The sequence below is a fragment of the Sciurus vulgaris genome, assembly GCF_902686455.1.
Source record: "Sciurus vulgaris genome assembly, chromosome: 2".
Classification (NCBI taxonomy): domain Eukaryota; kingdom Metazoa; phylum Chordata; class Mammalia; order Rodentia; family Sciuridae; genus Sciurus; species Sciurus vulgaris.
The window spans coordinates 44,593,670-44,618,691 of NC_136462.1; the positions used below are offsets into that span (position 1 = coordinate 44,593,670).

The window sequence follows — 25,022 nt, forward strand, 5'->3', positions numbered from 1 at the left end:
ACACGCATGCGCGCCAAGAAAAGCGTCCAAAACATCCAACCACAAAGCAAGTATTCCTCGGTGCACTTTCATCCCTCTCCGGGTGGAAACAAACTCCAACTGTGAAAAGCTTAAAAGAGATGTGAATTTATTTTTATTTTAAAGGCAGCACCTCTCCCTACAAGATTAAGATGTTGGATAAAATTCTAGAGACTCATCTTCGACTGAAACGCTCCAGACCTGACTGGTAATACTACTCGTGTTTATTAGGGACTATTTTCACTGTAGCTCCTGAAGACCGTTAGGATCGTGGGGCTAAGTAAATTAGTCTTCCAAAGAGCTTTGATAGATTCGGGTCGTTGTCGGAGATAGAGTCAGGAATAGAGAGCGTTGGCTAAGCAGAAAGTCACGAAGTTAATTCTTAGTGGATTTCAGAATTCATTAATGGTACTGTATTTTTTGTTCCCTAGATTTCCCCGCGTTGTAAAGAATCTGCGTCAAAGGGTTTAAGTACTATTTGACATCACCGCTCCCACGTGTTCTCTGCTATCCAGCGGCCCGTGGCGCCCTGACCCCGACCCTCAACCCCCAGACTCGACCTGTATTGCAGCCCCCCAGCCTCGTACCAGTGTCGGATGCGAGAGCCTGTGATTAAGTATGGTCTCTTTTCTCTGCCCTCAGAATCCCGGGGCTCCCGGGTGGGGGGCGGCAGCTCCGTTCTGGGAAGGTGGCAGGGTCCCCGGAGAAAGCCGCCGCGTTGCACGTCGACTGTGGGGGGCTGCGGACCCGGGCAGTGTGTACGGCGGGTGCGGACCTACGCCGCGACCGTGTCAACCGGGCGAGGGTGGGAGCCTGAGGCCCTGAGCCCCCTCTAGCTTAGGGTTTGAGGAGTCGGGGTCTTTGGAGGAAGACAGAGAACCAGGCTGTAAGGTATTCTGTGCCTTGACCTTGCGCTGACCGGCAGGAGACCATCCTTTAACTGAAAAATCCTTTCTAGACTCTCGGGCCCAACCCCCCTTTCCTGATCTGCTCATTTTCGAAGACGCACTACTCAGAGCTTTCCCTTTTCGCCTTGCTGTCTGTAGCCTTTAAAATAGATTAATCAAAGTGAAAGACGTAGGACGATGCAAAAGCTAGATAACGAATTTTATTTCTTTTACATCTCAGCTGTCTACTTGCATAGAAGTCTGGAATTAAAATGGACCTTAAAGAGACAGCTTTAGAGAACATTTCACTTATTTTTGTATCTTGATGAATTTCTGTAATTAACAATCATTATTATGTCAGTTACATTTTCCCTATTGATATTGGTCTCTTGTGTTGAACCTGTTCACAATTTGTATGTGTATTAAAAGAATTACAGTTTCGGCACAGCAGGAGGTTACTTGACTCCCGTAATTTCTAGATGAAATTTGGGTGTGAAAGATAAAAAAAAAAAAAATACAACCTATCTTGCCTCTTTGCTCTGTAAGGTCTAGCAAAAGCACTTATTAAGATGACATGAATAATTTGGATCTTAACAATCCCTTTAATGTCATCCTCCAGTGCCCAAGGCTCATTTCTTTATACCCTGAAGCCAGCCTTTCTAGTCTGAAAGCAGTATGAATTATGTTTCAGAATTGCTCTGGTTAACAGTGAGTTAGGGTTATCATTTAATCAGACAACCTAAATCTGACTAAACTAACTTCCTAAATCTGCTGCAAATAATCTAAAGAGTCATGTGATTCTTACTAGGTTATATTAATCAAACAAGTTAGTAAATAACAATTTAGATATTTGACCTCAAATGATAACTGGCACAAAAAACATGGGTCGGAAGGGCTTTTTTTTTTTTTTCCTTTTAACATGTATTTGCTTTTTCTTTCCCACTCTGTATCCATGTGCATATATAGATAAAATTTTTCTGCTGAACCATTTGCAAGTAAGTTGCAAACATGAACTTTAACCATAATTTATTCCTCATGTGTCTCCTTAAGGACATTGTATTACACAACATCAATAAATTATCATACTTGATAACATTCAAATTTCTCAATTACCCCAGAAGTGTCTATTTTTATGTTAAAAAAAAAAAAAAGTTCCTTTGATTCAAGATCCATTCAAGGTTCACACACTGTATATAGTTGTCATGACTCTTCAGTTTCTTTATCTAGATCAACCTTTTCGTTACTGCATTTTTAAACAGACCAGCCCAGTTATTCCACATTGTGGATTTCCTGATTATTCCCTCGTGATCACAGTTAGAGCATTTTTTTTTTTTTTTCCAGAAATGCCACATAAGTAATGCTCTGTGCCTTACTGGGTCCCACCACAAAATACCTAATGCTGTGACTCAATGTATGTAGTGCTAGGTTTAATCACTTGGTTAATATGGTGACTATGATCTTTCCAATGTGAAGGAATACTTTACTTTCTGTGATACAAAATGGAGATGCTTTAAAATTATAGATATATCCTGTTCCCCAACTACTTGGTCACTCTATGGTCTTCACCTGAACCACGAGATTCCAATTACCAGTACCAATGACCAAAGACCAGGAGCAATTATAATGATAGGGCCAAGGACATCAGAAGAATTACTTATTGTAAACTAAGTTTGAGCAGAATTAGGATTTTGGCTTCAAAGTTAGTACAAATCTGCATATGATTTTTCTGGGGCCTTTGAAATCTCTTGTTCTTTGGTAAATGGATTTCCATTCTGAGAAGGAAAGGAAAATAATTTAGGGAAGGTACTAGGTGCATTAGGGAAGAGATAATAGTCATGGTTAATACATGAGAAAATATGTAAGCAAAAATAAGAGTTGATGAAAAAACATAAGAGCTTATAACACGTTTGTCTATTTGGAGAATATTTTTTTAGATAGCTGGTATTCAAAATAACAACTTATTAGAAACAGGTCTCAGGGTGTAAGAGGGAAAACACTGGATCTTAGAGTTTGAACAATACATCCCCACTGTTGCAATTACTGTTTATAAAGTGATTTCCTGTAAATGTATCCTTAACTTTCCCTCTCAGGATTATTAGGAGAATCATAAGAGAAGTATAATATATAGGATGACATTAAGTACGCTAAAGAACTGTAATCTCAGAATAGAGAAAACTAATTTCACTCATTGGAAAGGAAGAGGGGGTACTGGGGAATATAGTTTAATAGTAGAGTCTGTGCTTAGCATGTGCAAGGCCCTGGGTTTGATCCCCGTTACAGCAGGGGGAAAAAAACCCTGATGTGTCATTTAACCTGTTAATAAAAAGGAAGAGGCTTTTTAAAAAATAATGTAGCCACAGAACTTTAGATTTCATTAGAAAGACTATTAGAGCTCCAAGGGGCCTCAGCAGTCATACTATAACACCCTAATTTTTCAGGTAAGAAATCAGGCCTCACTGGAGACAGACGTTCAAGCAAAGGCTGGACAACCACTTTTCCAGAACAGAAAGGAAACTCATGCATCAGAAAAGGTTTGAGTTTGATGACTGATAAGATCTCCCTTTACTCTTAAGTTCTTTGGTTCTATAATATATATCATTTGGCACAAAACTAACAGCATTGCTATCATCATTCCTAAGACCTAAGCTAGAGGTTCTGTCTCTTCTGTCCTGCACCAGATTTCAGGAATTTAACCTGACCCTAACTCCTGTTTGGTTATTTGCCTCTACAATAACAAACCTTTTCTGTAAGAAAAGAAACTAAGACTCAAAAAAAGACAGCCACATTGCTGCAACCTATTCTCACCATCAGCGGTTTTACATGGCTTATTTGTCTTTGTCAGTCAGTACCTCATGATTAAATAACTGCAGAATGAATGGTGAAAGATTTTAGAAGACCTCATACTATAGAGTGAATCTGAAAATCATCCATTTGAGCATTTCCACTGTTTTCTATGAATAGTTGTCTGTGGCTAGTTCCACCATAATCTTGACAATGGTAACACTACAGAGAATAAATAGCTATGGAGATTTAGGCATAGTTATAATAATGAAATGATTCTAGGAAAAAATCATAATGTTAGCAGTGGTCTTTAAGTATAATCAGTAGATTATATTACTTTTATAGTATAATAAACTTTATTTTTTTTAAAAGGAGGAGACTGCTTAAGAAGTGTACATTAAAAGACAACTTAAAAAAGAAAAAAGAATTTCAAAAAAGAAATCCATACCAATACCAGTTGGGGTGCTCTTCATCTATGTCTTGTCAAAGACTTCCCAATAATATCCATCATTTGTCACCATGAATTGCATAATAAGGGGTTTGGAGAGGATCGATACAGCACAGTATACCAGTCTCTGAAATTTACAGAACATTTTAAAACTTCATACCTTCTCTATCTCTAACTTGTGAATGGAAAAGTTAATAAACATGAATTTTAACCTGTGGGAATACAAGGGTAGGAATAAGAAAGAACTGGATTATTATGATTACTCATGTAAATTTTCTAAGGTGTTTTTCTAAGATCTTAATTCTAAGGAAATCAGATCTCTTTTCTTTTTTGGTGTGAACAGTGGAAAATCCAGTTTGCTGCATGTCCTCAGATACAGTGAGTACTGTATCTAGTTTAGCGATTCAGAAGGCTCAGGTCAGGTGGATGGCTTTTTGTACTTTCAGCTAGATGCCTACTGGCAAAGCAAGTTCCTTAATACATGTTTTATTGCCCTTGTATTTTTTAAGTTCCCACAAAAAGTGGTTTCATGTCATACTAGTTTCATAAAGTTGTCTTACCAGTTCTTAAATCTTTTCCAGACTGTTTTTTGAGTGGGAATCCAAAAAAAGTCTAACTTGGAATTCTCCCCACACTACTCCAATACTGGGGATTGAATCCAGGGCTCAGCCCCCTTTTTGTTTTTTTGGTTTTTTGGGTTTTTTTTTCCCCCCAACAGGATCTTGACTAAATGCTCAGACTAGCCTCAAACTTGTGATCCTTCTGCCTCTGCTTTCCATGTAACTGGGATTGCAGGCATACACCACCACTCCATCCTAATTTGGATCTCTTACTAACAACATTTATATTGCTGCATCTTGTTTTGGGGCAGGGATTAGAATACTATTCTCTCTCTCTCTCTCTCTCCTCCCTCTCTCTCTCTCCTCTCTCATATACAGCTATAAGAAATAATGCAGAGATCTTATGTCCTTTATCCAGTTTTCCATAATGGTAACATCGTATAAAACTAGAGCAAAATATCACACCCAGAATATTGATGTTGATACTGTCAAGATACAGAACATTTCCATTACAAAGCTTTTTTGTGTTACCTTTTTTTGTAGCAAAACACCAGTCCCACCCTCCTCCCCTTAACCATTGGCACCCACAAATATGGTCTCCATTTCTGTAATTCCATCATTTCAAGAATGTTACATAAATGGAATTATATACTATGTAACATTAAAATAACTTTTCACTCAACATAATTCTCCAAGCTGCTGCATGTATCCACACCTCATCTCTTTTGTTGCTGAATAGCATTCCATGGTATAAATAGGAAGTTTATTAGCAGAATACCCAGTAAAGAAATTGAGTTGTTTCCATTTTCAACTGTTATAAAGTTTCTATAAATAAGGAGGGACACATTTTTGTGGAAATGTCAGTTTGTATTTCTCGAAAATAAATGGCATAGGAATGGAATTGTAGAGTGAGTGATATGTAGTTATATGCTTAAATTCTGGGGATTGAACCCAGAGATGCTTTATGCCCTCCATCCATATCTCTCTCTTCTCTCTCCTATATATGTATGTGTATATATAGAAAGAGATAGATAGATAAAATTTTTTTTTTTTGAGACAGGGTCTCAGTAAAATGCTAAAGCTGGCATTACAGGTGTGTACCACCACACCTGGTTTATAGTTATCTCTTCATCCTGTTAATGATATATTTTACAAAGCAAGTTTTTAATATTTCTAAAATATGGTATATGAAAATTTTCCTCTTACAAATTATGCTTTTGATGTTACCTAGCACTAATGCCTGAGAAGTTCTCGTATTTGACTTTCAGTCCCTAATTCCTTTTGAGTTGATTTTTTGTATAAAGTGCAGACTTAATTCAAGGTTAAAATTACCCTAAGCCTATAAATCAGTCTCGGGAAAATTGATTCTTACTCTTTGAGACTTTTAGTCTGTGAATACATCAACCTATTTATTGCATCTTAATTATTAGCATTTTATAATTTTTAACATACTTTACCCCGTATTTTTTTTCAGTAATTGTCATTGGTGTTATAATTTTAGTGTGCATTTATGTTCATTACTAGCATACAGAAATGCAGTTTTTTGTTGTTGTTTTGCTTTCAGTACTAGGGATTGAACACAGGGCCTCACACATGCTAGGCAAATGCCTACTAATAAGATATGTCCCAGACCTTTTTCTTTCTTTTTTTTTTTTTTTTTTTCTTCTTTGAGACAGAAATATCTCCCTGAGTTGCTGAGGCTGTCCTCTAATTTGCAGTTCACCTACCTCAGCCTCCTTAGTAGCTGAGATGACAGGTGTGCACCACCACACCCAACTACAGATGTTTTTGATGCATACATTTTAAGGATTGCTAATATGTATGCATACTAAGGATCTCTTGATATTGGCCTATATTTTTTTTTTTTTTTTAAGTCGTAGATGGACACAATACCATTTATCTATTTTTATGTGGTACTGAGGATCGAATCTAGTGCCTCATGCATGCTAGGCATGTGCTGTACCTCTGAGCTACAATCCCAGCCCCTATAAGTCCCTTTATGTCTTTAAAATTTTTCTTTGTTCTAAAGTCTACTTCCTCTAATATTATCTATTCCTGCTTTCTTTTTTTTAAATTTTTTTTGTAACGTGTATTTATTCCTTGTTAACATAAGTTTTAAACATTTAATTTAAATTCACCCAAATAGAATAGCTTGGGGTTTTTTTTGTTTGTTTGTTTTTTGTTTTTTGTTCTTTTTAGATATACATGACAGTAGAGTATATTTTGACATACATGGAGTATAACGTCCCATTCTTGTGCTTGCACATGATGTGGAGTTACACTGGTCATATTCATATATGAACATAAGAAAGTTATTTCCAATTCATTCTACCATCTTTCTCCATCCCCTCTCCCTTCCCTTTCTCCTCTTTGCCTAATCCAAAGTCCTGCTTTCTTGTGATTAATGTATTTATTTTTTCGCCTACTAGGGCTTAAACTTTTTTGTTTTGTTTGTTCATTGTTTTGTTTCTTTTCCTGCCATCCTGTGGTCCATTTTGATTTATCTATAGTTTTACTGAATGTATATTTGTCCTGAGGATTTAACCCAGGGGTACTTTACCACTGAGCTACAGCCCCAGTTCTTTTTATTTCTTATTTTGAGACATGGTCTTGCTAAGTTGCTGAGGGTCTCACTAAATTGCTAAGGCTGGCCCTGAATTTGTAATCCGTCTGCCTCTCAAGTCTCTGGGATTACCAGTGTGTGCACTGCATCCAGCTATTGCATACATATATTTAGAACCACATTAAATGGTCTTGTGATTTTTTGCTGCAACCAATGAAAATAAAGTAGAAAGCTCAAGAAGAGAAGGAAAATGTATTGCGGTTAACATTTTTTTATTTCTGTATTTTTCTTCTTTATGTCCCAACATTATTTCTATTGTTTTCTGTTTAAAATCTTTAACTACTATTTTAGGCAGGTCTGTGTGTGTTAGTTTCTTGGTTTCTTCTTCATTCCTGAAGGACACTTTTATTAAATACATTTTTCTGGATTGACCATTCTTTTCTTTCAGCACTTTGTGCCTCTTCCTTCTGGCCTCCACAGTTTCTGATGAGAAATCTGCTATCATCCTAATCAGTTTTTCCTTATAGTAAGATGTTGTATTTCATTCACTGCTTTCAAATATTTTTGGTCTTTAGATTTTAGATGTTTGACTTGATACGGATTTTATTGGGTTTATGCTGTTTGGGATTCATTCAGCTTCTTGGATTTTAGGTTTATGTCTTTTTTGCTGAATTTGGGATGCTTTCAGCCATTCCTAGCTGGGAAAGACTAGAGTACCTTGTTGCTGTTCCCCAGTGGCCTCTACTGACACCACAGTAAGGCATATGGGCATATGGCCTAATTTATCATGGAGCAGTAATGCAAGTCCTGAATCTCAAATAGGCCTTCTTTGATAGTATCCCAGAGGGAAAGAATTGGGGTGGAAGCTAGGCTCCCAGTGTGGTTTCCACTGACACTTGGTGTTAGTCAGGGGAAGGGATCTTCCTACTGCCCGTCAGGGATGAATGAGCTTTTCCCTAACCAGCCTTGTCTGACAGCACTACCGTATAGGTGTTGGAGCATCTCATTACAGCCCCTGCAGATGGAAATCTAGGCTTCCCAGTTGGCCTAAGGTGATATGGGTGGGGATAAGAGTCACAGTTTTTTCTGTAGTCTTTGATAGGTATACAATGATTACTGTCTAAATTTAGTTTTCTATCTTGCAGTTTTGGTTAGAGAGACCAAGCTTTTGTTGGGGGAGGGAGGTACTTTTTTTTTACTGCCCCCCCCCCCATTTGCAGGTGGCCAGCTTCTTCAGCTTTTAAGTCTATATGAAGAACAAAAAAAACAGAATTGTCCCCTGTGTTTCTGATCCCAAGGTCCCTAGCCAGTTTGCCACCTACCTACCTCTCAAAAGTCGTCTTGTATTTGCTTTACATATAATGTAGGTTTTTTTAGTTGTACATTGTTAAAGGAATGAGGAAAGGCACAGCTACACCATTTTCCTGGAAGCACATGTCCTAAATAATATCACTGCATGATACACATACAGAATACTGTTTCTTTGACTGGTTAATGGTATTTTATAGCAGACATAAAAATGCATCTTGCCTCAGAAGCATATTTCATAATCTAGTTTCATAATTAGCACAGTCCTCAACACATTCAGTAAATGTTTATTGAATGAACATAAACCAGTTAATTAGAATCATAACTGCCAAGATTTGAACTGTAAGTTTGATGATGATACAGGAAGATGATTAAATAGGCTTGGATTTCAATGCAGTTAACCAGTTAGAGGGGATGGAATCTGTGTTTGATAACTTACATACAATTAAGGGGAACTCTAATGGTTAGTACCTTACCTGAAACATATGGTAATATAGCAATATCTGAAAAATGGTTACCTTCAATTAATTCTTGGTGTTTTTCCAAGTAGTTTATATAGTAAAATATATATACATATTGTTTATAACACTGTGAATAAAACAGGAATAAAGAGCATTCTTGTTAATTTGCAAGATGTTTATGGAACACTAGTTGCCTAAACTTTAGGCTCACCTAAAATTTCTACTAGAGTGTTTGTTCAGCAGCAGATAAAAAGGGGGTTGGAAGGGTTATGTCTTGTTACTACTAAACCCAAAGTTCTTTACAGTTACACTTTTTATTAATCATTACTCCAAAGAAAACTAAGAGCTATTACATCTAGAATGAGACTAACATACCAAATAGAAAAGAACTAATGCTTTCCTTTGCTTATGACTATTTTAAAATATCAGTAGTTATCACAAATATTCAGGATAAAGAAAAAAGAGAAGGGAAAAGTAAATGCAGAAGGGGAAAAAGTGTATACATGGTTAGGAGTGGTTAAAGTGGAATTAACACTGCTTATGTTTTACTTAAAATGAGAATGCTAATTTTCATAATACTGTCATACTTTTGTGCTTTTCAAGGCAACTAAGTAATTGATGATCTAGTGAGAAAGGTATACACATACAGTCTACCTTTTCTGCATTGTTTATTAGGAAACTCAAAATGGAATATAATGCATACATTTAAGTTAGCCTACAGTATATGTGATCAGTATTTGCTTATTCTTCCTTTTACATGCTGTTTAATTTCTATTTTAAACAGCTTTATTTTATATGAACCTTTTATATGAAATGCTCAACCCTTTTAGAGCTAACCATAATGTAGTAAATAAATAATACCTCAGTAATTTAGAAAGTTTTTTTTTTTGTTTTTTTTTTTTTTATTTCCTTATCTCCCTTTCTCTCTGTTGTCCCAAAGTTAGATTAGAAGTTTCTAGTAAGGCTCTGTGATTTCCCTTTATGAACTGCAGAATGTATAACTCCTCTAGTTTTCTTTTAGAATCTTCTGGAATTCTGAATATCTTTCATGAGCATTGTTGATGTAAAAGTGAATGGTGTTTGTTAAGAATTAACACGTTTACATATAGTAAAAGCATCATTAGCAGCTCAGGTCGGAGTTAAATTAGCAACCAGTGGAATAATTAAGAAATTTTAAGAAGATGCTAGAGTTCTCTTGGTCCCCTTAAAACTGTACTAAAAATGGGGTTTTAACAAGTGGCTTTGCAAGTAGCAGAGCAAACTGTCTTAAAGCTGGAGACTTCATTAAGATAGGAACTCTGAGTTCCATAGCTAACATTAGAAAATTTTAACTGTAAATTGTGAGGTTCTCTTGTCATTAATGATCTGTGAGATTGGGGATGGCATATAATTTATATGTACAGTTGGAAATTTATAAAATATGAACAGTGATTAGCTAACTCTTGACCTAACCAAAAAAAAAAAAACACTACAGACTGACTTTTTTTTAACTTTTAAATCAGGTGACTAATAAACATACCAAAAGAATATGGCTGCACAAATACCAGAATCTGATCAGATAAAACAGGTAAGGTATTATAATTAAGGGAACAGGATTGGGGGGTGACATAAGGTACTATGGGTGCAACCAAGTCAGTCAGAGATCTCACAAAATAAATGTTATATTTCATTTCCAAAAACAGATATTACATGAAGCATACTTTTTTGTTTTTGAGACATGGTCTCATTATATTACCGAAGTTGGTCTTCAGCTCCCAAACTCAAGTGATCTGCCTCAGTCTCCCAAGTAGCTAGGATAATAGGCATGTACATCAGACTACTGCACCTGACTCTGAGTGTGCGTGTCTATGTGTGTTACTGGTGATTGAACCCAGGGCTTCACACATGCTAGTCAAGCACAAAGCTATATCCCTACCCCTTTCTTTTTTAAGATAGGGTTTCACTAAGTTACCCAGGCTGAACTTAAACTTGTGATCATCCTGACTCCATCTTCCTGGGTACCTGGGATTATAGGTGTGTATCACCACATCTGGCTACATGTATATTTTTATTCTGGCCAGTACTCAGAAGGCAAAAAATGTACAGCTTGAAAATTTTGTAAATCATATTATACCTATTTAAGTTAGCAAGAGAATCTATGGTTTCAAGCAACAAGGTATTTTGTTTAAATAACAAAATATTGGTAAAGTTTTAATACATCTTTATTGTAAAAACTGAATATTAAAGAACTTTCTATTTGTAGTTTAGGGAATTCCTTGGAACCTACAATAAACTTACAGAAACCTGCTTTTTGGACTGTGTAAAAGACTTCACAACAAGAGAAGTAAAACCTGAAGAGGTATGAAAAGTGTTGCTCACTAAAAATTCTCTAAGCTTGTCATAAACAGTAGGATGCCCCTAAGCATTTCACTTGTTCCTACTTATGACAGGAATTTGGGCTGCCTTTTATGTACCACTGCTTGGAGGAACTGAAGCTGCCAATGATCTATGAGCACAGAATGTTTCATGACTCCAAATTTCGTGTGAAAGTCACACTCTACCAAGATTTTCCTTTTTAGAGAAGATACCTGGGGTTGCTGAGTTGCTTTTCCATCACAAAGATTCTTAATGATTACCTTTCAGTAGAGATGGCCTGGCTAAAGAAACAACACAACCTTTCTATGGCCCTGAGAACTCAGGTTCTCATTGAAAAAAAGCAAAGCTTAAATGTGGCGGTTCATATTGCATAGGTGGGCTCAATCCTATTAGAAATCCTAACTTTTAATATCCTTATCAAAACACTTATATTGGTAACATTCATGATAAGAACTTAACACATAACCAACAATCATTAAGAACTTCTTAAATAACTGACAAATTTTAGGAGTGATGCTAATGTAATATTGTTAAAAAGTAAAAGGTTGAGAATGGGGTTTCTCATTAAAAAGGAACAAACGTGCTACTAAGCATATATCCACTAACTAAGAGGATAGGACTATGGGCTTTCAGTTAATGTTAAAATATACTGGCAAATATCTTGGGTCTGCCCCCCACAATGAAAATTTTGGTGGGTAATCAAATAAGAGGAGGCTGTTAGCTCCTGTAACAAGATAAGTTACTCAAGTAACAAGTAACCAAGTAAACCACGGCCAGGTTTACTAGGGAAAACTGGAGAGGAACAGACAAGAAGAGCTCTCTGCAGATCAGAATAAATCTCCAAGACTGGTTTGTTCTTAAACTTTTGTTCATTAATATAGCTTAAAATGTATGTGAGATTTTCATGAAGATAAATCTATTCAGTCTGACATAAAGCAGAATTCAAATATATATGTATGTATATATATACTAGCAAAAAATCTAGTTCAGAACTTCATAAAGGCAGAGAGACCTATCATAGTTCTTAGTGCCTGCAAACTGGTAGGCATTTAGTATATGTTAATTCTTGTATCAACAATTTAAAGGTAAGATCACTTGCTACCCATTTGTGCTACTTAGTTCACCAGTTCCAACTGGTTCTTTTAGAGTACATGCATCTTAAAAAATCAGTCTTTGTGTTGCTTCTTCGATCTTCCCTTTTCTAGATCACCTGTTCAGAACATTGCTTACAGAAATATTTGAAAATGACACAAAGAATATCCATGAGATTTCAGGAATATCATATTCAGCAGAATGAAGCCCTGGCAGCCAAAGCAGGACTCCTTGGTCAACCACGATAGAGAAATCCTGATGGATGGACTTTCAATGCAAGATTGCCAACAGGTGTTGCACTGGAAATGAGGATTCATATGATGGAATCCCCTGAAAACAGTAGGCACCATGTTAAACCGTCTGTCATGACTGTTTGGCAATGGAAACCAATGAAGAAACAACATTGCTGTTCACCAAGAATAATCGAAATAGAAGATCTTATTGTTCAGAGAAAATAATAAGATATATTTGTTGAGGCCTTAAGATTTAGCAGCTTGGTCACTTGATTAGAAAAATAAACCATTGTTTCTTCCATTGTGACTGTTAATTTTAAACCAAAATATGTGTCAAATCATGTATGAGATAGAAAAAAATTTTATTACTAAAAGTGAAATAAATGGAAATATCACTGAGCAGTTGTTTATGCTATATAGAACCATAGTATTCTGACTGGACTGTGGATACGTTGAAATGTTTTTCAATCAGGATCATCCATCCTCCAAGTATTCCTGTTCATTCATGTCTGCCTCAAATTGCTGGTAAATACATAAAACAGTTACTTGCTAATCATTTTAATGCATGATCCTTTTCTTGCCTCCCTTCTTTGCCAGGATGGGCATTATACATTCTTATCCTAGCTACATTTTCATATATCTTCAGGAAACATTCCCTTTAGCTTGAGTCTGTACTAGAATATGAATTATTTTGTATCCTGTTCAAAAGCTGAGTCCAATATGAATGGTTCTGAGTCTGACCAACAATACACAGTTTACCGTAGGTCTTGACATGGGATCAGTAGATTAAAAAGTGAACCAGAGTTAAAGTAGTACCTTAAGATTAATCCTGAAACATCCAAGTATTTTCAGGAAATTCTAATTGATACAGAAATAAACCAAAGAGTTTGGTAAACGTAAGAGAATTAATACCTGTTAACCAGTTGGCTTACAAATGAATTTTGTTACCAATCTAAACTTGCATTTAAGAGAACACTAACTGGCCTAAATGTTTAAATTTACTGAAGTGATTTCTGTATGTTTTGTCATGTTTGTGGGAAGTAAAGAAATATTGTTCTGCTCTAAAGCAGAAATGCTGAAACAAGTAAAGTAACAAAATATGTAATTCATTATAGTCAGAACATGAAGAATAGGCTGGCTTCATCTTAAAGCAAGGAAACAACCAAAACTTCAGATATTTAAAACTTCAGGCAATTCACACACATACTTTGCTATTTCTATGTAATCAGGCACACATGGCTATTTACTATGTATATTTCACAAAGATAGTTAAGTTTGTGCTCACCTGGCAAATAAAGGGAATTTTTTGCAACAGCATCGCAAATACCTGGGGAGGGAGTGTATGTTTGAAAACCTTCAGAAGTTCCTGTGGTTGCCCACACATTGAAAGGGCATTGCTAAGATGTTCAACTCCCATTCTACATTCCCCTGAAACACAATAAGTTTTGAGCAAAATGTTAATGTTCTTCAAAATACACATTCCACAAATTATTAATAATTAGGATTTAAAAATATATCAGACTTAAAACTATTTAGACAAGTTCCTTGAAGAATAGAGTTCAAGTGTGAGGGGAAATGAACATCATAATGTTAAAGCTGCAATAGGAATAATTTTGTAAGGCAAACTACAGTAGGTGTGCCCTTGCTGTTAGAAGTGCATTCTTACACTGAATATGTAAGGGAGGAATTATGAGTTTTAGTGTTGTGATCTTTTATTGGCATGAGTTATCTTTGTGTGATTGGTGAAATATTAAGAGATGGAACATAAAATGTTCCTGCTAAACCTGAAGTCTTAACCTCCAGAGATTCTGATTTAATTGATGGGTTTGATGGAGAATTAAATTAATCTTTTTAAAAATAGATTCCATTATCAAAGACTTCAAACAAGATTTAGCATACCATGAAATAATATCCATGGGGAAAAAATAAGAAATTTATGAACTCTGATGTCTAAGTAGTTTTGAAATGTGTTTTAAGAAGATTGGAAGTAACCATAATATTTGTGTAAGTTAGAACCTGGAGTGACTTGGTTTCACTCCCTTGTTTTACTTTTAGGAAATTCAAAGATCAGCAAACTGACGTAAGGTTTCAAGGCTATTTTTATGCCACAGTTAGGAACAAAATCCAATTTTTGACCCTTGAAGACAGTATACTGCCTGTCTTACGGTATTTATAGTCCTAAGAAATGAAATTTTGACACACTTAATATAACTAGGAAACTTAAAAATACATTTCCCTACAGTTATAATAGATTCCTATTAACGAAAACGAATTTTTTCATTTATTGGTTGAAATACATGATCCTGTAAAAAGTACACAAAGTACATGGTCATAAAAATGCTTTCCCAAGACTAGTACAAAGCTTAAACTGAAAGACCATAGGACATGAACTGACTTAGAAACACTATGTTGGTTGCAAGACAAGGTTTTGTGCCTATCTAGATAACTAATTTTACATTTCCAACATTAGAAATTTCCATTAAGATTTTTATATAACTATAGCTTTATAGAGGTGATACATTAAGTCATTCTTTGATTATATTGAATTTTTAACAGAAAAAAAGGTGAGTATGGTGGTGCAGGTCTGTAATCCCAGCAGCTTGGGAGGTGGAGGCAGAAGAATATCAAGTTGGAGGCCAGCCTCAGCAACTTAGCAAGGACCTGTCTCAAAATAATAAAATTTTGGGCTGGGGTTGTGCCTCAGAGGTAGAGCACTTGCCTAGCACATGTGAGGCACTGGGTTCAATTCCCAGCACCACATAAATAAAGGCACTGCGTCCATCTACAACTAAAACTATTTTTTAAAAATAATAGTAATAAATTTTTTTAAATGGCTGAGGATATAACTCAGTGGTAAAGCGCCCCTGAGTTCAATCCCTAGTACCAAAAGAAAAAGACAGTACCTGCTTTCAAGATTGATGGTGTGCAGGTCGAGGTGGTGCATGCCTGTAATCCCAGCGGTTCGAGAGGCTGAGGCAGAAGGACCACGAGTTAAATAAAAGTCAGCCTCAGCAATGGTGAGGTGCTAAGCAACTCAGCAAGACCCTGTCTCTAAATAAAATACAAAATAGGGCTGGGGATGTGGCTCAGTGGTCAAGGGCACCTGAGTTCAATCCCCAGTACCAAAAAAAAAATGGACTGATGGTGCTAATAGAATACAAAAACAATTCAGTCAATTAAATCAACCAACTGATAAATTAAATTACACCATCTCCCCAGAAGGTCCTATCAAAATTTTTAGTACCATAGACAACCACAACTGAAATGGTTGTAGAACTGTAAAGCATTCTTAATCTTTTTTTTTTTTTTTTTTTTTAACATTACTGGGGACTGAACCCAGAGGTGCTTTACTGCTGAGTTTCATCACCAGCCCTTTTTTGTTTCTATTTTGAGAGAGTTGTCAAGACTGGTCTCAGACTTGAAGTCCTCTGCCTCAGCCTCCCAGGTAGCTGGGATTACAGGCATGTACCACTTCACCCAGCCAAAATCAAGTTCCTTTTGACTGACAACATAAGGCCACATGTGGAAAATTCCACACCTAACCCCTGTGGCAGGTCACACTTCAAATACTGGTGCACTAAAAATTTTGTATAAAATTACCTTTAGGCTATGTACATAAGGTGTATATGAGACAAATGAATTCCATTTTTTGACTTAAGTTCTATCACTAATACATTTTGTTATGTATATGCATATATTCCAAAGTTAGAACCTGGTCCCAAGCATTCTGGATAAGGGATACTCAACCTGCATGTTCTGACAGCAAAGTAATGAAAATCGGAGTCAGTGGCAAAAGGGAATGGGCAAAGTTGAGAAAATTGCAGAAAACTGGGTGAAAATTTACCACATTAGAAATACTTGTTCCCAATTAGGGAGATTAAAAAAATAGTGATGCCAGAGTCACATCTCCGGAGACTGATTTAATCAGTTTGGAGTTTGATGGTATATACAGAATTAGCAGTCATGATTGAGAACTACATTATAAGTAAAACATAGAAGCATATAATAAAACCTTAAAGAGTCAATTAATCACTTTAGGGATCGCAAAAAATGGCATCTTTGAGAGGAAAAATTGTAAAACCCATGTTTGCAATTTTCCAGTAACACCAATATCTATAACTTACCCAACTCTAAATCTAACTAAACTATTACACGATAGCTCTTGAACATTAAGAGGAATAAAATGTGATCAAATAAGTAATTGTGTGTTGCTTAATAAGGAGGATACTTTATCTTTTTTTCTGAGATGCTGGGAATCAAACCCAAGGCCTCATGCATAGTAGGCAAGCACATTCTACTGAGCCACACTCCCAATCCTAAGAGGATACATTCTGAAAAATGCATCACTTTCATTAAGTGAACAATACAGAATGTAGTTAACACCAAGTTAAAAAATACAGCCTACTACACACCTAGCTAGGTAGTACATATAAGCATACCCTGCAATTCACTGTTGACTTAACAGTGGGCTAGGACTTACAAAATTTTTTTCTCAAGTTGTAATTCAAAATTTCCTTCTCCACATCTACTATAATAAAAGTTAAAGCTGAAAGGTTTTATATATTTTAATTGCCCCTATATTCAGGCAGTATCCACATCTAGAAAGGAATTGAGATTTCGTGAGCCCACACACACAATTTGAGAGGCCCTGTTTAAGGAAAGGTATATAAAGTTATAAATTAAAAAATTGTTAGGCCTTGGGAAAGGCCTATGTAAATGAATATCTTAAGCTTCATTACCTGTGTAAAAATCACTCCTGTTTATATTATTTGAGTCACACTTGTAATCCTAGTTACGTGGGAGGCTGACATAACAGGACCACAATTTCAAAGCCAGCCTGAACAATTTGGCAAGACTCTGTCTCAAATTTAAAAGGGTGCCAGGAGAGGTAGCTCATGCCTGTAATCCCAGTGACTTGGGAGGCTGAGGCAGGAGGATCGCAAGTTCAAAGCCAGCCTCAGCAATTTAGCAAGGTCCTAAGCAACTTAGCAAGACCCTGTCTCTAAATAAAAAATAAAAAGGGCTGGGGGATGTGGCTTAGTGGTGGAGCACCCCTTGGTTCAACCCATGGTACAAAAACAAAGTCATTTCAAAAATTCATATATTGAGAATCATACATAAAAATAAATGAGACATATGTGGCTTTAAGTAATGTAGGGAGGGGTCAGTGTGATGAAGTAAAAATGGTGGGACAGCTTTTCTTTAAACTGAAGCAAAATGGTTAACACATCTAGCTAGTTATTTGACATACAAATTCTAATCAATAACATTTCCTGAACATAATTTATCATAAATAACTTATAAAAGAACATTTACATTCTTACCTCTAGATAGCCAAAGTTCTCCCATCTGTACCTCTTGCAAAAACCGTTCTTGCAGTTTTTCATTTGTTGCTAGATCCCACAACTGAAAAGATTTTTAAAATGTTTAAAAATGAGTAATGAATATAAAGTATATGGTTACTGACCAAAATTGAATTTTATTTAAAAACAACATCTTGAAGCTAGTCTCTAAATCCAGTGTATGAGAAATGTCATTGTTCTTTATAGTATTCAAACCAATTTCCTAAAATGCAGTTATAATTTTGAGTGATAAACATGCACAGTATTTTCATGAAAAAAATAAATAAATAAAACAACTCTTTAAAAATAAAAAAAATGCACAGTATTCAGCCATAAAGAATAATATTATGGCATTTACAAAAAAATGGATGGAACTGGAGAATATCATGCTAAGTGAAATAAACCAATCCCAAAAAACCAAAGGCTGATGTTTTCCCTGATAAGTGAAGAATGATATATAATGGGAGTGGGGGTGGGAAGGGAGAGAAGAATGGGTAAACTTTATGTAGGAGGAAATGAGAGGGAGGGGCTTATAAAAATGGTGGAATGAGACAGACATCATTACCCTATGTACATGTAAGATTACACGAATGGTATGAATCTACATCGTGTACAACCCCATAGAAATGAAATGATGTACCCCGTACAATGAATCAAAATGCAGTAAAATATAAAAAAATATTTTCAAAAAAAAAAGTAGGTTGAGATGCTTACAATAACTCTTATCCATATTTTACCTAGCCTACTAAATATATGGCAGAAATACTACTATAATTAATATAACTAAAGTAGCTTTGAATGTTGCAATATTATTTTCTTGCATGGGTCAACAGTGCTTACTGACTTAATTATAATTATTTCTCTGAACTGTGGGGTCCCTTTGGTCATTTGGTTGATGCCTGTTCAGGCAGCATTAACTCTCTAGTAAGGAAGGCAAGATGCTATAATAAAGCTTCTGTATTCACAGGCTCACAAGGACATGGTGAGGGGTTGGCAGAGCAGTTGGTGAGTTTTAGAAGGATACTTTGGTTTGCTGCAGCCTGGTCCATGAAGGTAACCATGGTCACAAGATGGCATCATTGCTGATACTAAACCTAGGGCTGGTCTTTCAAGGCAGGCAAGCCCTGGCCCAAAACATCAACTTCATTCCTAGTCACTTCAGCTTCAGTCTTTCACAACCAGAGGATTTAGGTTTTTGTTTTCCCTAAGAATTATCTTTTTTAAATGGGATGAGCTTGGAGAGGGGTCACCTTTTAAACTTTATCAGCAAATATACTAATGATCAGTAACACCTACAGGTCTTATTCAGGAGATGTTTAGTGAGAATCCACAAGGGCAGGACCCTAGCAAGAGTTGAAAGGAGTAGGCAACTGAGACTCTTGTGCCCACCCCCAAGGAGCGCACAGTCTAAGAAATGGAAAGGGAGAGATCAATAACATGTATGTAGGACAAGGAGTTCAATGCCTTCTGGGGCTCAAAGTGCAGAGACATTACATCTGGTTGGAGAATCAGGGAAGGTTTCTCAGAAGACAGCATTTCATACGTGAAGAGGTTCAATAAATTTTGGAGAAGGCAGCACAACCAATTCAAAACTGCAGGGAGTGTTATCGAGTGATCTTACTTAGTTGGAATACAATAGGGTGATTACAGCAACAATAATAATTAGCAATTACCGAAGGTCAACTATGGACAAGGAACTTTACATAGGTTATTTCCAAGCCTTGGGAAAGCAAGGCAGTTAATATAGAAGGCACCCATGGAAGGTAGTGGTGGCAACCTGAGGTTGGTCTTTAATTTGCAGAGGAGGAAGCTGCCTCGAGGAAAGCCTGAAGCAGCATAGAAGCAGAGGAGACAGAGAAGGAGTGGGATGCAAAAGGGCTCAGAAAAATAACCTGATATTGAGTATGAAGGATGAGGTTGACACCTCAGCAAGATGAGTAAGGTCACAGCAGGGAGGCCAATGACACCAGCAACATCGTAAGGGAATGGGAGAAGGAGCAGCTACAGGGAAGAGATGATGAGTTTACATTAGCTGTCCACGTGACAAAAGTCCAGCAGGTGGACGAAATGTGGAGCCCTGGGTCTACAGTAGTACATCTGAGATGACTTTTGAAGAAGGAAAGGATCTTCCAGGCAGAAATGGGAGGAGTTCAAAACCTGAGGACATGTTTCACAAACCATCATCAGAAGGAGCTGGTAAAAACTATAGGGTCTTGGGTCCACCTAGGCCTACAGAATCGATCTGGGGGTGGGGCCCACGAACCTGCATTTTTAACAAAGCCCACCAGGTGATTCTTATGCATTCTAAAGTCTCAGAGTCTTCGGCTCCAGAGTAGGGTGGTAGAGTGGTTTGCCTAGCAAGTGTGAAGCCCTGGGTTCAATCCCCAGCACTGCAAAACTAAAAATAAAAGCCTGAAATCCCCGGCTACCCATAAGAATTCTCTGGGCTACCCCTGACCTTCTGAAACAGAACTGCTGGTGCTAGGATCAGAATATCTACATAGTTTAACAAATGCTGTGGGTGAATCTAATAAGGATGGTTCATGGAACGCACTTTGGGGGAAAAAAGATCCTGGGGTAAGAAGGAAGAAAAATTCTAGAAGAGGTAGGAAAAGACATCTCTTTTTTTCTGCCTTGGGTTACTTATCAACAAAATAAGATGAGTTTTTGCAAGATCATATGAAAGAACATTTGAAAAAGCCTACCTCTGCATCTTCCTTACTGAAATAATTCAGATCTTTGTTACTTCCTCTCTGAACTGTCCTGCCTTCAACTTCTCTCCTCCTCTCCATTTCTCCACACTGGCATCAGACTAAACTTCTTTAAAAAATAAAACAAGCCGGGCATGATGGCCCACACCTGTAATTCCAGTGATTTGGGTGGCTGAGGCAGGAGGACCCAAAGTTTGAGGCCAGCCTCAGTAATTTAGCAAGGCCCTAAGCAATGTAGTGAGACTGTCTTACAAACTAAAAAAACTAAAATAAAAAGGACAGGGATATAGATAAGAGGTAGAGCACTCCTGGGTTTGATCCCTAGTATGGAAAAAAAAAAAAGAGTAAAACAAGCTGGGCACAGTGGCTACTTCCAGATACTCAGGAGGCTGAAGCAAGACGATTTCAAGTTCAAGGCCAGCCTCAGCAACTTAGCAAGACATTCTCAAAAAAAAAAAAAAAAAAAAAGAAAGGCTAGGGGTAAAACTAATTCGTAAAGCACCCTTAGGGCCAAATCTCCAGTATCAAGAAAAAAAAATTGCATCTGTTCTCTGAAAGTCACCATCATTGGTTATCCACCACAATAGAGAAAGGTCCAGACTTTTCAGTTGCCATTCTAAGTCTCCAAAAGAAGACACCAAACTACCACTCAGCTGTCTCTCTGGCCACAGCACTCCTTGAAGACTGCAATTTCACAGTCTGTGGCTTGGCAAGCTATTTCCTTCTGCCTACCATGAAAAATATTCAATAAATACATGCCCAATTGCGCTGTAGTCACAGAGACACAGGACAGTAAAAAAGAGAGAAGGTCGCCTCTCACAGAGCTTAGTCCAAAAAAACAGGAAATCATTAAATAATCACATACACAAAGGTGCAAGGTCAACCATGGATAAGGGTAACAAAGAAGAGAGGCATGGAGCTATTCCAGACTCTGCCCCAAACAGGTTGGGGAAGGGAACTTTACTCTCACATCCTGCTCCTTAGACACATCTTGGCCAGTTTCCTTAACCGTGTCAGCTGGTCTTTAATGTGACTCCATTTTGAAATCCCAGAAGTTTCTTTGACTCCTGCCCCCACCACGTGATCCTTTAATCTGTCAGCATGTACTATCTCCCCAGTTTTCCACTGACACAATACTTTAGAATTACTACTTCTCATCTACTACTGAAATAGCTTGTTCTCTCTTTAAATCCATCTAGTACTCCTGCCTGATCAATCCAAGTATTTTTTCTTTCCTCATTTAAAAAAAAAAAAATCCTTCTCAGAAAATGAACAGGTATTCACTCCATTGAGTCCAAGTTCCTCAACCTTGCCTTCAAAGCCAGTCTCACCTCAGTCCATCCCTACTCAGCTCCCCAGCCTCACCTCCCATTACTCCTCACTGTGGCTCCTTTGCCAAGCCGATTTACTGGGTAGGTCTGGCAGATTCCCCACTTTGCAGCTGTAGTTCCCTCCATCCTGAATGTTGGCCCCCCTGAACCCACACCCCAAATTCTTCCAATGCTATCTCCCAAACATCCTTCCTAGATCAATTCAATAACATTTTTTCTCCAAAGTCTTCTGCAGAAAAATTGCACTTGCTTAAAATAGCCATAGTAATATTCCCAATCCCACATATGCTTTTGGAACCTTTCCTACTTATCAAGAGGAGTCTATTTCCTCTGTCTGGTACTGAGCAGGCCTCAATAATGCAAGAAAAGGCACTACCTGGCATTCCCCCCCCCACACACACACACATACTGGCACTCTTCCTCTCACACTCTACAATACTGAATGTGGATGTCCTTGCTCGCCCCTGGGGACCCACCCAGCATACAATAAGGAAGCTCGGGTCACATGAAGAGGACATGTGTGGGTGCTCAGGCCAAAAGTTCCAGGTAAGTGAACAGCAGGCATCAACTGCCCAACTTGAGGGAGTGAGCCTTCACACAACCCAAGCCAGCTGCTCTAGAGCCAGGCTGGCTGAAGTTGAGTGGAGCAGACAGGTGTTTTCCCCACCCAGCTCTGCTCTAGTTGGAGATTCAGGTGCAAAATAAGTGTTATTTTAAGCTTACATGCCTTAGAGAACAGTAAGTAAACTGAACATCCTTCATGGTAATCCTACCCTGAAAATGATCTGTTGTCCTCCTCCTCTGAGCTCTTGGTACATTTGTTGGCTCTATCCCCGACCTTGCTTTAGGGGCTTTTCTTATTCCCCTATTGCTGATCTCTACCACGCCTCGGAGAATGCCTCACACCTAAAGGCTCTCAAATAGGTGTGGACTGACTAAATGAAGGTGGAGGGCTGAGGTTGTACAGTGGTAGTGTATTTGCCTATCATGCATGGGGCACTAGGTTCAGTCCTCAGCACCACATAATAAGTAAATAAAATAAAGGTATTGTGTCCATCTAGAACTAAAAATACTTTTTAAAACTGAAGGTGAACTTAATTCCTTCTTTTTTTAAATTTTTACAGACTGCATTTTGATTCACTGTACACAATGGGGTACATCATTTCGTGTCTATGGTTGTGCACGATGTAGATTCACACCATCCGTGTAGATTCACACCAGTACGCAGGGTGGTGACGTCTGTCTCAGGCCACCATTTTTCACACCCCCGCCCCTTAATTCCTTGAGTTGCACACAGAAGCCTAAGAACGCTCAGTAGCACTTTCAGAGCTGATGTGCGTTCACTGAAGCTGAGCCAATCACCAAGATGATCGCCATGGTTATCTTTGCAAATGACAAATTCTCTTTTAGAAAAAAACGAAGACGCTTGCTGCGACGGGCTGGAAAAATGGCCCTGCGAGGCCGGGTCTGGAAGCTGGTGCCCGAGGCTTTGGCGCGCCCGCTTGCTCAGCGTTTCGTGAGGCTCTGGCCTCTGTTCTGGCCAAGGCGCCCTCGCCCTCTTCCAACTGAAAGAAGCGCGTGTCCCTCGTGTCACAGCTGCCGTTTTATAACCCCGCCGTGCTCTCCCGCCCTGCCTTCCCTGGCTTTTGTAAGAAGGCAAAGACCACGTCCGGCCGCGGCGACTGCGCCAGCCCGGGCTCCGGCGCTCTTCACCTGCGAGCCCCGCTCCTCGGCGCTCGGCCGCTGGACTCTCCTCTCTGCGAACACAACGCAGCACGTGCTGGCGGGGTGTGCGAGGCCGGCCTGCACCCCCGGGCTCCTCGGGGCCCTCGGCCCAGCTCGCCCCGGCCCGCCCGGCACCCACCCCGCGGCCGCTCGGCCCGCCCGGCCGCGCCTCGGCCTCCGGCGCACTCACTGTCCCGCAGGCGGCGCTTGAACGCGGGGTCGCCACGCCGCTTCCGGTCGAAGTAAACACAGTAGCAGAGGAAGGCGACGGCGCCGCAGGCCGCCAGGGCCGCCAGGAGGCCGAAGAGGGGGCGGACGCACGGCATCGGCCGCGGGGTCCGCCAGCCGGGCGTTGGGCGCGCGCTGGGCGGCGAAGGGCGTCGGGCCTACCCGACTTGGGGCCTCGGTGGCCCCGCTGCCGGCGCGCTCGGTGGCACGTTGATGCCTCGCAGCGAGGCTTGTGGACCGATGAGGAGACCCGAGGTCCTAGAGGACTTGATGCGGAGGCCCCACAGCCGGCGAGTAGCAGAGGTCTGTTCGAACCCAGGTGTGTCCCACTCCAAATTCTGAACCCTTCTCCAGATGCACCCTGCCCCTATGCCTATTAGGGCAAATCACAGTATGCTGGGCATTGTGCTTCCGGGGACATGGGACCTCCTTAGACCTCTGTTCCCTCACCTGCAAACCTTGATAGATTCGAACATCAACATTGATCTCCTCAGTTGACAGCATTTAACACTAACCCGTACTTCCCATCCTGTCTCCGTTGTCACCTGAAAGGACCCAGCAGCCCCAGAACTCCATTCACCTTAACTTAATAGTGGGAGGAGGAAGAAATTTTTAAGCAATGATATTTTTACTGGTGCATTATAAGTATACATAATAACGGGATTCATTGTTACACGTTGGTGCATGAACACAACATAATTTGGTCAATTTCATTCTAAAGCAATAATATTTAACCTAGAAAACAACAACAACAACAACAAAAACCCTTAATTTGCTAATCCAGGCCAGGCCTGACAGTCAAAAGTCCCACAGCAAAAGGGGCTCAGATAGACCTACTGCCTTGATGTTTTTCTTTCAAATATATTTACCTTGTAAAGCAGACAAAGCAGAAAGAAAGGAGGTAAAACCTTACCCCAATACCAGAGTTTTTATAACTAAGGCAAGCGAAGTAAGAACCTAAAGAACTAAATGATTTCTT

The 25,022-nt window shown here is 38.7% G+C and overlaps 2 protein-coding genes across 9 annotated transcripts; one reads left to right on the forward strand and one right to left on the reverse strand.

The window, feature by feature from the left end:
- The first annotated feature begins 71 nt into the window (after nucleotides 1-71).
- TIMM9 (translocase of inner mitochondrial membrane 9) lies at nucleotides 72-13,007 on the forward strand. 8 transcript variants are annotated; one of them, XM_079125850.1, is made up of 8 exons: nucleotides 72-226; nucleotides 450-634; nucleotides 1,872-1,900; nucleotides 3,344-3,436; nucleotides 4,478-4,512; nucleotides 10,529-10,593; nucleotides 11,269-11,364; nucleotides 12,587-13,007. In XM_079125850.1, exons 6-8 carry the CDS (start codon nucleotides 10,555-10,557, stop codon nucleotides 12,719-12,721), a joined length of 270 nt encoding a protein of 89 aa, XP_078981976.1. In that variant the 5' UTR covers nucleotides 72-226; nucleotides 450-634; nucleotides 1,872-1,900; nucleotides 3,344-3,436; nucleotides 4,478-4,512; nucleotides 10,529-10,554; the 3' UTR covers nucleotides 12,722-13,007. The 8 variants fall into 8 exon arrangements, with proteins under 8 accessions (XP_078981976.1, XP_078981978.1, XP_078981974.1 ...); XM_079125852.1 differs by lacking the exon at nucleotides 4,478-4,512; XM_079125848.1 differs by lacking the exon at nucleotides 1,872-1,900.
- Nucleotides 13,008-13,160: 153 nt separating this feature from the next.
- Nucleotides 13,161-24,141, reverse strand: TOMM20L (translocase of outer mitochondrial membrane 20 like; the record flags this gene model as incomplete). Its single annotated transcript, XM_079125847.1, has 5 exons — nucleotides 13,161-13,228; nucleotides 13,992-14,134; nucleotides 18,031-18,112; nucleotides 23,804-23,847; nucleotides 24,006-24,141. The coding sequence occupies 5 exons, from the start codon at nucleotides 24,139-24,141 to the stop codon at nucleotides 13,181-13,183; spliced, it is 453 nt and encodes a 150-aa protein (XP_078981973.1). The 3' UTR covers nucleotides 13,161-13,180.
- Between the last annotated feature and the right edge of the window lie 881 nt (nucleotides 24,142-25,022).